Genomic DNA, 12,661 nt, shown 5'->3' on the forward strand with positions numbered 1-12,661 from the left:
GCTCCTTCCCATAAGTTCTGGTGACTCGTGTCTTCATTATCATTCATTTCCAGGTATCTTTTGATTTCCTCTTTGATTTTATTGAGTTTGTTCACTATATCCCACCACTGTCTTCGGGCTCTTAGGGTTTCATCAGATAGGTCTGCTGTGAATCTTAAGGATGCTCCTTTATAAGCATTTTTTTCTTTGATCTTGCTGTTTTCAGAATTTTATCTCTATGGATTTTGTCATTCTGATCAGGATGTGTTTTGGAGTATTTTTATTTGGATTTCTTTTAGCTGGTACCCTTCAGGACTCCTGAATCTAATCACATGTGCTCTTCAGCTCTGGAAATGTCTTAGCAATGATGTCTTTGACATCATTGATGTCTTTTTCGTCAAGTTTTCTTCCTGTCCCTCTGGGACTCCAGTGATTCTTATGTTATTCCTCTTGGCTTCATCCCAATTTTTTCTTGACATCTGTTGGTTTATTTTGAGGCTCTTTTCCATTTTTTGCTGTTGTCTGGAGATTCTCCGCACCTCATCTTGGAGCTCACTGGTTCTGTCCTCAGCAGTTGTTACTCTGTTGCTGAGCCTTCCACTGAGTTTTTCATTTCACCTACCAAGTTTTTTAGGTCTGTCATTTCTGCTTGTATTTTTGTTTGCATTTTCCTCACCTCCGCTTTTGTGTCCTCTTCTATTTTATCAGCATTGTGTTTCATTGTTATTATTTGATTCATCTGAGCTAGTAACTTCAGTGGTCAGGCTTGGTCCTCAGGCTTGGTAAGTTTCTGCATTGTTTTGCCATAGTGACCTTTGCATTTTGGAGTTTTTTCTCGTTTTGTTGTGTTTTGGTCCTGCGATTGGGCTATGTTTGTGTGTTTCTGTGATAGGTATGTGTGATACTTGGGTTAACTAGTACCGCAAATATGTGGTGCAGAGAAAATAAGTTCTTTGCATGGACATGCTAGCATCTGCACGGTTTTGTGATTTTTTTTTTAATTGAATCACCTTGAGAACAGTTACAAAGCTTTCAGGTTTAAGTTTCAGTCATACAATGATCAAACACCCATCCCTTCATGAGTGCCCATGTTCCACCTCCAAGAGCCCCATTATACTCCCCATCCCACCCCCACCCTGCCTGTGTGACAGATGATTTTCATACTCTCTCTTTACTTTGATCACATTCAATTTTTTGACAGAAGACCCACCATTATTATTTGGAATTTCCCCCAACAATCAGACCTACCGAGAAGGCATCATTAGATCATTTGTTTTCTATTGCTGATAATGAAGAGCATATGATGTCGTGGCTGCGCGGTTTTGGATTTCTGGTATTTTAGTAATTAAGTCCAGAGGGATTTCTGCCAGAAGCCGCTGGGTTCCGAGATTGGTTTGTGTGCCTCTGGGATCATGGCCATTCAGGAGCAGAGGAGCTGTTTGTGGGTGGCCGCTCAGGGTCTCGTCTAGGCAGGGAGAAGGACCGGTTCCACCCCCCCATCTCGAGATTTCCCACGTGCCCTGTCACTGCAAGATCGTACCTCTCTGTCTAGTAAGTTCTGAAAGATGGCAGTTGCCATGCTGCCACAGAGGGGAAAGGCTGAGGGATAAAAACCCTTCCCCTCCCGGGGCAGCATGGGGCCATAGCTTAGTTCACAGTCCAGAAGCATTTCTGCTAGAAGCCTCTGGGTTCCAAGATTGGTTTGTGTGCCTCTGGGATCATGGCCGTTCAGGAGCGGAGGATCCGTTCATGGGCGGCCATTCGAGGTCTCATCTGGGTCTGGTTAGGGGTTTAAAAGGTATACTGGATGAGTAGATGGGGGGTGGGGGCGATGCTAGGGGTCCACACACCTGATAGAGGAAGTAGGGTCGGTGCTGGAGTGGCAGCAGCTGGGAGAGGGGTGCAGTTCTGGCGAGATGCTGGGAGGAGCTTGCCTTAGGGCAGGCTCGGGGAAGGATCACCAGCCAGGGCAATTCACACACCTGATGGAGGGAGCAGGGTCCTGATTTGACCTTTGTGCATGGTGTTAGGTAAAGGTCTGAGCCCTTTTTTTTTTTTTTTTTTTTTTTGCATGTAGCTGTCCAGTTTTTTTTATTTTATTTTATTTTATTTATTTATTTTTTTTTACAGTTACAGATTTATAATTTTTGTGCTCATGTTTCTCCCATACAAAGTTTGATAACCCATCCCTTCACCAGTGCCCATTCTCCACCACCAGTAAACCCAACATCCCTCCCCCCCTCCCCAGTCCTGTCTCCCCCCACCCCACACTGCCACTATGGCAGGGTATTCCCTTTTGTTCTCTCTCTCTGATTAGGTGTTGTGGTTTGCAATAAAGGTGTTGAGTGGCCGTTGTGTTCAGTCTCGGCCCGCATCATCTTTCCCCCACATGACCTCCAACCACATTTTACTTGGTGTTCACTTCTCTGAGTTGCCCAGAATGAGAGAGCAGCCTCCAAGCCATGGAGACAGCCTCCTGGTACTTATTTCTACTATTCTTGGGTGTTAGTCTTATAGTCTATTATTCTGTATTCCACAGATGAGTGCAATCTTTCTATGTCTGTCTCTCTCTTTCTGACTCATTTCACTTAGCATAATACTTTCCATGCTGATCCACTTATATGCAAACATCATGACTTCATTCTTTCTAACAGCTGCATAGTATTCCATTGTATAGATGTACCAGAGTTTCTTCAACCAGTCATCTGTTCTAGGGCACTTGGGTTTTTTCCAGATTCTGGCTATTGTAAACAGTGCTGCGATGAACATATAAGTGCAGGTGTCATTTCGACTATACTTTTTGGCTTTTCTGGGATATATTCCCAGGAGTGGTATTGCTGGGTCAAATGGGAGCTCAACCTCTAGTTTTTTGAGAATCGTCCATATTGTTTTCCAAAAGGGCTGAACTAGCCGGCATTCCCACCAATAGCTGTCCATTTTTGCCAGCACCACTTGTTAAAGAGGCTTTCCTTGCTCCACTTCACATTTCTTGCTCCCTTATCAAAGATTAGATGATCATATACTTGAGGGTGTGTTAAAGATATTCAACCCTGTTCCATTGGTCTGCAGATATTTGTTCCAATACCATGCTGTTTTAATTTTACCACTTTGTATTATTACAGTTTGAGGTTGGGGAGGGTGATGCCTTCCATCTTCCCAGCCCCCCCTCAAGAATTGCTTTAGCTGTTCATGGGGGCTTGTTGTTCCATATGAATTTCAGAAGTTTTTGGTCAATTTCTTTGTAGAATATCATGGGTATCCTTATAGGGATCTCATTGAATCTGTATAATGCTTTGGGGAGTATTGCCAGGGGATGTGTGTCTATTTCTTCATACTCTTTTATTTCTTGAAGTAGCATTTTGTAGTTTTCTTTGTACAGATCCTTTACCTCCTTAGTTAAGCTGATTCCGAGCTACTTAATTTTCTGAGGCATGATTGTGAATGAAATTTCTTTTTTCATATCACTTTCTTTTCTTTCATTATTTGCATATAGGAATGCCTGGACTTCTGGGTATTGATTTTATAGCCTGTGACTTTACTATACAAGTCTATTGTTTCTAGGAGCTTCTTGGTAGAGGCTTTAGGGTTCTCTAAATATAGTGTCATGTCATTTGCAAATAGTGAGAGCTTGATTTCTTCCTTCCCTATCTGAATGCCCTTAATATCTTTTCCTTCCCTAACAGCTATGGCAAGTACTTCCAGTACTATCTTGAATTGGCCTGACTGGGCATCCTTATCTTGTCCCTGATCTTAGAGGGAAGACTTTCAGTTTTTCCCCATTGAGGATAATGGGGAAAACTAACTTGCTGTGGACTTGTGGCAGATGGCTCTGACTGTATTGATAAAATTCCTTCAATTCCCATTTTGCTGAGAGTTTTCATCATAAACGGTTACAGGATCTTGTCAAATTCTTTCTCTGCATCTATTGATATGATGATATATAGTTTTCATTTTTTTTTGGTATGGTGGATTATGTTGATTGACTTGTGAGTGTTAAACCATCCTTGCATCCCTGGGATGAATCCCACTAGGTCTATGATCTTTTTGATGAGTTCTTGGATTCTATTTGCTAATATTTTATTGAGGATCTTTGCATCAATGTTATTCAGGGGTGTTAGCCTGTAATTTTCTTTTTTGTGGTGTTTCTGTTTTGGGTATTAGGGTAATATGTGCCTAATGGAAACTATTCGGGAATGTTTTTGTTTCTTCAATTTCCTCAAAAAGTTTGAAAAGAATTGGCAATGGGCCCTCTTTAAGTGTTTGGAAGAATTCACTAGTGAATCTATCTGTGCTTGGTGAGATACTGTCTTACACCACAGAGACTGGCACACATCCGAAAGAACAAAAGCAACTGGTGTTGGCATGGATGTGGGGAGAAAGGGACTCTCCTTCACTGTTGGTGGGAATACCAAATGGTCCAGCCTTTTGGGAAAACAATATGGATGTTTCTCAAAAACTAGAAATCAAGCTCTCATTTGACCTAGCAATATCACTTCTGGGAATATATTCCAAGGGTGCAAAAAATGCACTATAGGTATAACATCTACTCCTGTATGTTAATTTTAGTACTGTTCACAATAGCCAGAATCTGGAAACAACCCGAGTGCCCAAGAACAAGACAACTGGTTAAAGAATTTTTGGTACTTCTACACAGGGGAATACTATGCAGCTGTTAGGAAAGATGAAGTCATGAAATTTGTTTATAAGTGGACGGCCATGGAGAGTATCATGCTAAGTGAAATGAGTCAGAAAGAGAGGGACAGACATAGAATGACTGCACTCATTTGTAGAATAAAAAACACGTAGTATGAGACAAACACCCAAGGTCAATAAAGACAAGGGCCAGGAAGATCACTCCACAGTTGGAAGCCTGCGTTATGAGCTGGGGTAGAAGGCAACTGGAATAGAGAAGAGATCACTAAGTCAGTGATGGTTAGAGGGATATCCCAAGATGGGAGATGCATGCTGAAAATAGATAAACGACCAAATATGATGGCCTTTCAGTGTCTGTATTGCAAACCATAATGCCCAGAAATAGAAAATGAGGGCTGTTGTCTGCCATAGGGTGGGCAGGAAGGAGAGGGAGGGATACTGGGGGAATTGGTGGTAAATATGGAAGGGTGCATATTCAATCATTGTAGGACTGAAACTCAAACATGAAAGGTGTGTAACTAACTCACGGTGATTTGATAAAAATAATAATAAAAAATAAAGTCTAGGTAAAAAATAATGAAGTCTAGATATATTTGTATAAATTTATCATCTTAACCATTTTTAGATATATAGTTTTTTTATTTCTGTTGTTGGCCACACCCAGAAGTGCTCAGGGTTTATTAATGGTTCTGCACTTTGGGATCTGGTCTAGCTCAGAAACTATATGGAGTACGGGGACTTAGGGTGCCTGGGATTGAATCTGTATTGGCTGTGTGCAAGACAAAACACTCCGCCCACTCTACCAGTCACCGTCCTCCACATTTTGAAGGCAAATTTTATTTAAAAAAATTTTAATTGAAATTCTGTGGTTTACAGTAATGATTTGTCTTGTATATAATTTAAACATCACATCCACCAGCAGTGCATCTTTGAAGGTCAGTTTTGCTGTAAGGAATTACTAGCTTAATTTTTTTTCCTTTTAACTCTTGGCTATGATTGATACACTGTTTTCTGGTTTCCAGAGTTTATGAAGAGAAATTTGATATTTTTTTTGAGAATTCCAGTTATGTGAAGATTTTTTTTTGTCTTTTGAAATTTGGTTAAAATGTGCCTTGCTGTATATGGATATTTTTCTTGTTTTGTTTTTAAGTGTGTTAAACTGCTTAAATGTTTGTATTTATATATTAATCGTGGGCTGGAGCAATAGCACAGCGAGTATTGCCTTGCCTTGCACTTGCCTTGCATGAGGCCAACTTGGGATTGATCCCTTCATCCCTCTCGGAGAGCCCAGCAAGCTACTGAGAGTATCTCATCTGCACGGCAGAGCTTGGCAAGCTACCAGTGGCATATTCCATATGCCAAAAACAGTAACAAAAAGTCTCAAAATGGAGATGTTACTGGTGCCCGCTCAAGCAAATCGATGAGCAACGGGATGACGGTGACAGTGGTACAGTGATCTTAATTGTACTTGAGTGGTTCTTAGACATTATTTCCACAGATATTCTCTTCACCTCTTTTTCCTCTTATCTGGGATTCCAGCATTATTTTTATTCATTTATTCTTCATTGATCCATAAATTCTGTAGATTCTCTTTGTATTTTCTCATTCTTGATTTCCATGATCTTATGTTTAGTTTTATGTTTAGGTTCAGTTTTTCTTCTGGTTGCTCAAATCTGCCTTTGACTCCCTCTGTTGAAAATCTCACTTAGATTTTGTTTTACTTTTCTTTGTTTTTTATTTTTAATTTTTCAACTCCAAATTTTCTTTGTGATTTCTTTTTAGTTTTTCTTTTCTTCTTTTTTTTTTGCTTTTTGGGTCACACCCGGTGATGCACAGGGGTTACTCCTGGCTCTTCACTCAGGAATTACTACTGGCGGTGCTCAGGGGACCATATGGGATGCTGGGATTCGAACCCGGGTCGGCCGCGTGCAAGGCAAACACCCTACCCGCTGTGCTATTGCTCCAGCCCCTCTTTTTAGTTTTTCTATATGGATTTCTTTTTTTTTTCTTTTTGGGTCACACACGGTGATGCACAGAGGTTACTCCTGGCTCTGCACTCAGGAATCACTCCTGGCGGTGTTCAGGGGACCATATGGAATACTGGGAATTGAATCCGGGTCATCCATGTGCAAGGCAAATGCCCTACCCACTGTTCTATCGCTCCAGCCCCTATCTGGATTTCTTTTGACACATTTTTTTCCACATCTTTCCCAGAAGGAGGAAATTTTACAAATTAAATATATGATATTTGTGTCCTGAAAATATAAAATATTTACAAACTCAAAAACAGAAATGTCAGGTGGGAAAAAGGATTATCGTATAAATCCTGTCTTCCCCACCAAATGTGTAAATATCCAGCAAGAATATGAAAAGATGCTCAACTGTAGGTGAAGTGCAACTCAAAGCCACAATAGACACCACTTCACACCCTCTAGGATAGCTGCAGTAAAAAATTGTACAAGATATTGGTGAGAGTTTAGAAAAATCAAAGTCTCTATACACTGCAGATAGAATTGTAAAATATGTGAATGCTTTGGAAAACTAGCAGTTTCTCAAAAAGTTAAAGTTTTGCCATAATGTACCAATGAATTTCTGCCTGCATCTCTATAACTAAGATAATGGAAAAAATGACATATAATAACTGTACATACATTTCTACAGCTAAGATCAAGGAAAATATGACGCACAATACTCTACATGCATTTTTGGGGCAGCATTATTCATACTAGTCCCAAATAATACCAAAATGTTAATGAATCTAGAATTAAAATGTGTTGTGTCTATCATGGGGTACTATTTAAGGTATGTAATGTTAGTACAGATATGTATGAATGAATGAATAAACCTTGAAGCCATTTTCCTAGGGAAGATAGTCACAGAAGACTGCATATTCAGACCATATATTTCATTAAGTCCAGAATAGGAAAATCCATACAGACTAAAGGTGGATTAATTAGTATTGCCCTGGGGACAGTCAAGAACTGGGAGATATGAGGCAATGGGGAATGACTTAATGGATCCAGGTTTATTTTGCGGATGATGAAAGTACTATAAAATTGATTGTGGGGACAGAGAAGCGGCAGGCATTCTGGTGAGCAACGCGGCCTGGAAAATGCTCCGGACCCGAGTCGGGGCCAGCAACACCGGGGGGCCGGAAGGAGGAGGTGCCGCCAGCACACCTTCTCCAGATGGAACCCTGGCGCCACTGAGCAGCAACTAACACGGCTCCAGGATTCGGGACTGGGACAGATCCGAGCTGCGGGGGCCACTGGAGTGGGGCAGCGCCAGCCCAAAACTCCAAGTGGTCCCGGCCGCTGGAAGTCACGCCCTCGACCCACCCTCGGCGCCATCTTCATGCCACAATCCACAGAGAAGCGGCAGGCATTCTGGTGAGCAACGCGGCCTGGAAAATGCTCCGGACCCGAGTCGGGGCCAGCAACACCGGGGGGCCGGAAGGAGGAGGTGCCGCCACCACACCTTCTCCAGATGGAACCCTGGCGCCACTGAGCAGCAACTAACACGGCTCCAGGATTCGGGACTGGGACAGATCCGAGCCACGCGGCCGCTAATGCGGCCGCGCGACCTTTTCTAACACCTGAGAACATACAATCTTTGAATGGAAAACTAGTTATCAAATGCCTCCTTATTAGGGTTATCTTTTTTGGGGATATAACTTCCACAACAATAGTGAGTTTTGTGTTGAAATATGGAACTTAATCAAGGTGAAGAGAAAATAAAGTGAGGTTCATCAGCTATACAGTTGGGGTGGAGGGCGGGGGGTATACCGGGGATTTTGGTGGTGGAATTTGGGCACTGGTGAAGGGATGGTGTTTGAATACGGTATAAATGAGACATAAACCTGAAAAAAAAAAATAAAAATAAAAGGGCTGAGTAAATTAAAAAAAAAAAAATTGATTGTGGGGCAGAAAGACAGCTTCAAAGGCTTAGTGCATGTGTTGCATGCAGAAAGCTCACATGTGAATCCCTAACCCTACCTGGTTCCCTGAACTCTGCCAGGAGTGTCCCCTGTGCATCATTCAGTGTGGTCCAAAAACAAAAACTCTAAAATTTTAATTTTAGCACATTTCTGTGAATATATTAAGAGCTGTAAAGTATGCACATTTAATGAGTAAATCCTTTGATGTGTGGATAAAAATTTTAATTAAGTCAACATTAAGAACCAAGAAAAGAGCATTTGTAAGTGTGTCTCTTTTATATTCTGGAGGCAGAGACGAATCAGATGACTGTCTCAGTTTTATTTTTCATTCTTTGTTCTTCTGATAGTTATCTAGATTTTTGAAAAGTTTATACTTTTTATTTCAAATTATATCAAAATAATTTATTTTTAACAGGAATTGATGTCTTCTCAAAGTTTATCGCATGATGGAGGATTTTTCAACAGACTGGAAGATGATGTACATAAAATTCTTATTAGAGAAAAAAGAAAAGAACAACTTACAGAATATAATGGGACAGATAATTGTGCAGCTCATGAAAACAACCAGGCATGTAAAGTACAAAGTTCTCTCTAAATCACAGTTAAAATTAAAGTTCAATAAAATCTGTAAACAGTGGAATTATGATAGTATAGTTACATTTTTGAGTATTATCATTATCAATACCATTATATTTTAAAAGTCAGAGGTACTTAAGTGACTACTATTTTTAAATTTTATTAAGTAGTTTGCAATATTCGATTACATTTAATATTCAAACATCCATCCCACCACCATTACACCTTCCCAACATCATATTTTGGATATTTCCACCCTGAACCCCAACCCTTGTCCCAAGGCAGAACCAAAATAATTTTGTATTGTTTGTTATGAAAAACTGACGGAAATGCTACAAAAATGTTTCCTTAAAGAAAAGAGTATGAAGATTGTTGTATTTCACCCAGGGGTCACTAAGCCCTACTATAAGAGATCACTAACATGTTGTTTAAGATTGAACCATGTATGTGTGGTGTGTGTGTGTGTGTGTGTGTGTGTGTGTGTGTGTATTTCCCTCTAAGATTGATTGCCTTTTACTTTGAACCCCATCAGATCCGGTGCAGTACCCTTGGAGTATGGGTTGTGTGAGGTATGAGTTGTCCAGGAGGTATGAGTTGTTCACTCGTGGGTGAGATTCAGCCTGAGCGTGTGGAGCCGTGAACATGGCAGCGGTTGAGTTCTGGAGGTTTTCGGCTACTGGGGCTGGGTCCCTTGAGGCAGGGAGGGGTCTCACTCGCCCCCTTCTGGGGCACCCTGAATGAAAGAGCCTGGCGCAGGGTTCAGCCGCATGGTTATGGCATGTGTCGTGTTATTCTCCCTTCCGGGAGAGAAGCACATGTGACTCTGGATTGTGGCCAATGACGAGATTATCTGGTATCAGCCAGAGGTAGTTTATGGGCATGACTGCTGAGTTGCTGGATGCAGTGGGATATAGGCGGAGGATCTCTGTTCCCAGTTCCATTGAACCCAGAGTTCTCAGTGTGACTAATATTATCAAGCAGGTGTTGTATGCTGAATATTTTTGGACACTAGTGTAGGGGAGTAGAATAAAACCATTCTTAAATGCTTAGAGTAGTTGGAATAGGGGTTATAACTGTAAAGAGAAGACTTAGAGAGAAAGGGTCTGAAAGCTTGTACAGAAATAAGGTGCTTACTTTGCTTGCAGGCAACCTGGGTTTGATCCCAAGCATCACTGTGGTCCCATGAGCATCAAAAGGAGATTGCTGAGCACAGAGCTAGGGATGTGTATGAGAGAGAGAGAGAGAGAGAGAGAGAGAGAGAGAGAGAGAGAGAGAGAGAGAAATGAAAACTTTAAAAGAAAAGGTAAAAATGAACAGTGAAACTAGTTAGAATTTATCCTGTACACTAAGTTGCTCCAAGTTAAATATAACTCCAAATTTGATCAGTCTGCTTTTGGAAGGTTCACAAGCAAAAAATAATATTCCATGTAAAAAATACTGCTGAGGGACTAGAGCTGTAGTATAGTAGGTAGGATTCTTCCTTGCATGCAGCTGACCTCAGTTTGATCCATGGCATCCCATATGGTCTCCGGAGCACCACAGGAGTAATTCCTAAGTAATTCCTAAATGCAGGAGTAATTCCTGATCATCACCAGGTGTGGTCCCAAAACATACATATACACACATATGTATATACGTATGTAGATGTGTGTACATATATATACATATATATACATATATGTGCACACATACAAATATATTTGAAAAGAAAATTTCTCATCATAGACATGTATTGTTTTCGTAATTACTAGTCTTTTATCTTTGTATTTTCAAACTATAAATCTTATTTGTTATATTGACCTCTAATCCTTTTGTAACTGTTCTCCCCAACGAGGAATTTCAGCAGCCCCTGTGAGCACTTTCTTCTTCCTTATCTTACTCCTATGCAACATTAGCTCCCAAAGCATCATTTACTGTAGCCTTTTGGGGAGGGTCTGTGGGGGCATGCAATAGGGGCACCCCCAACTGTACACAGGGCCTACTCCTGGCTCTGTACTACAGGATCTCTCCTGATGGGCACAGGAGGCCATATGGGATGCTGGGGAATAAACCTGAGTCATCTGCAGGCAAAGCAATTGTTCTACCCATTGTACTACCTTTCTGGTACTTGGAATTAACTTTTTTCTTTGTTTTTGTTTTGGGCCCCACCTGGTGGTGCTCAGGGTCAGTTCTTGCTCTGCATTCAGGAATCATTTCTGGGAGGTTTGGGGGACAATCTTGGAGGCTTACAGGACTATATGGAATGCCTGGAATTGAACAAGGCAAGCATCTTATCTGCTGTACTGTCTCTCCGGCCCTGGCCTTAACTTTTTTTTTTTTTAATTTTTTATTGAGTCACCATGTGGAAAGTTACAAAGTTTTCAGGTTTAAATCTCAGTTATACAATGCTCGAATACCCATCCCTTCACCAGTGCTCATATTCCACCACCAAGAATCCCAGTATAGCTCCACCCCGCCCCCTCACACCCCAAACCCCCCACGCCCCTAGCCCCCCACCCTAAGCCCCCCCGCCTGTGTAACTAATAAATTTCACTTTACTTTCACTTTGATTGCATACAATATTTCAACAAAACTCATTATTATTGTTTGGAGAGTCTCTCCCCTAAAGTCAGACCTGCTGAAAAGGAAGCATTAGATAATTTGTTTTCCATTGCTGAGGATGAAGAGGTATGAGGTCGAGTGACCACACTTAGCGGCCTCTCAGTTTTGGGTTTCTGTAATTTAGTATTTTAGTAACTAAGTCCAGAGAGATATCTGCCAGAAGTTGCATCGTTGCCAACTTGTACTTCTCAGTTACATTATATTCCACATATGAGTGCAATCTTTCTATGTCTGTCTCTTTCTTTCTGACTCATTTCACTCAACATGATACTCAAAAACAATGGACTGAGACTGTATGTTCTAGAAGTTCTGCTCTAGATTATACCGTGGAGAAATGTTTAAAACTCACTTGTTTGTAATAACAACAGCTCTACATAGGAAAGTATAGAAAGCATATCATTTAATTATGAAAAACAAATCACCAAATAATAGTTTGATGCTGTTTACATAAATTTCAAATAATAGGAAATAGTGCATAAATTAGGATGGATACATATGTAGTACTATTAACTGAATAAGAGATAATGAACACAAAACTCATAGTAGTCCATAACCTCAGAAAGCGAGAGAAAGGACCATCATTAAAGAGCCATGTGGAGAATGCCAAAGTATTTTTAATGTTCAGATTATTTTTTTTCTTTCATTTTAGATACCTGAGTTGTAATACTGTTAATGACAGCATCTCATACATAACACAGTCCAGCACCACACTCTCCCAGATCCTGTGTCTTCACCCTCTTCACTGCTGATCCTGTGTCCACTCCAGCCATTCGCCCCTCCCCCTACGGCACCCTCTGTGGCAGGCTGCCTGCTGGACTAGTTCTCATTTTCTGTTATTGAGCTTTTGTTATTCCCTTACTGTGTTTCTTTATATCCTACATATGAGAGAGATCATTCTGTTTCTGTCCCTCTCCC

General features: G+C 40.9%; 1 protein-coding gene across 3 annotated transcripts in view; it reads left to right on the forward strand.

Annotated features, from left to right (window-relative positions):
- The window catches only part of GKAP1 (G kinase anchoring protein 1), an 82,041-nt gene that overhangs the window by 51,052 nt on the left and 18,328 nt on the right, over positions 1 to 12,661 (forward strand). For 2 of the 3 annotated variants that reach the window (XM_055122670.1, XM_055122674.1), the window contains exon 7: positions 8,985 to 9,141. The exons of the other annotated variant lie outside the window; for it this stretch is intronic. In XM_055122670.1, the coding sequence (XP_054978645.1) occupies positions 8,985 to 9,141 (157 nt within the window). The remainder of the gene's footprint in view (positions 1 to 8,984; positions 9,142 to 12,661) is intronic. 3 annotated transcript variants of the gene reach the window in all.

This window comes from Sorex araneus, chromosome 1 (assembly GCF_027595985.1).
Source record: "Sorex araneus isolate mSorAra2 chromosome 1, mSorAra2.pri, whole genome shotgun sequence".
NCBI lineage: Eukaryota > Metazoa > Chordata > Mammalia > Eulipotyphla > Soricidae > Sorex > Sorex araneus.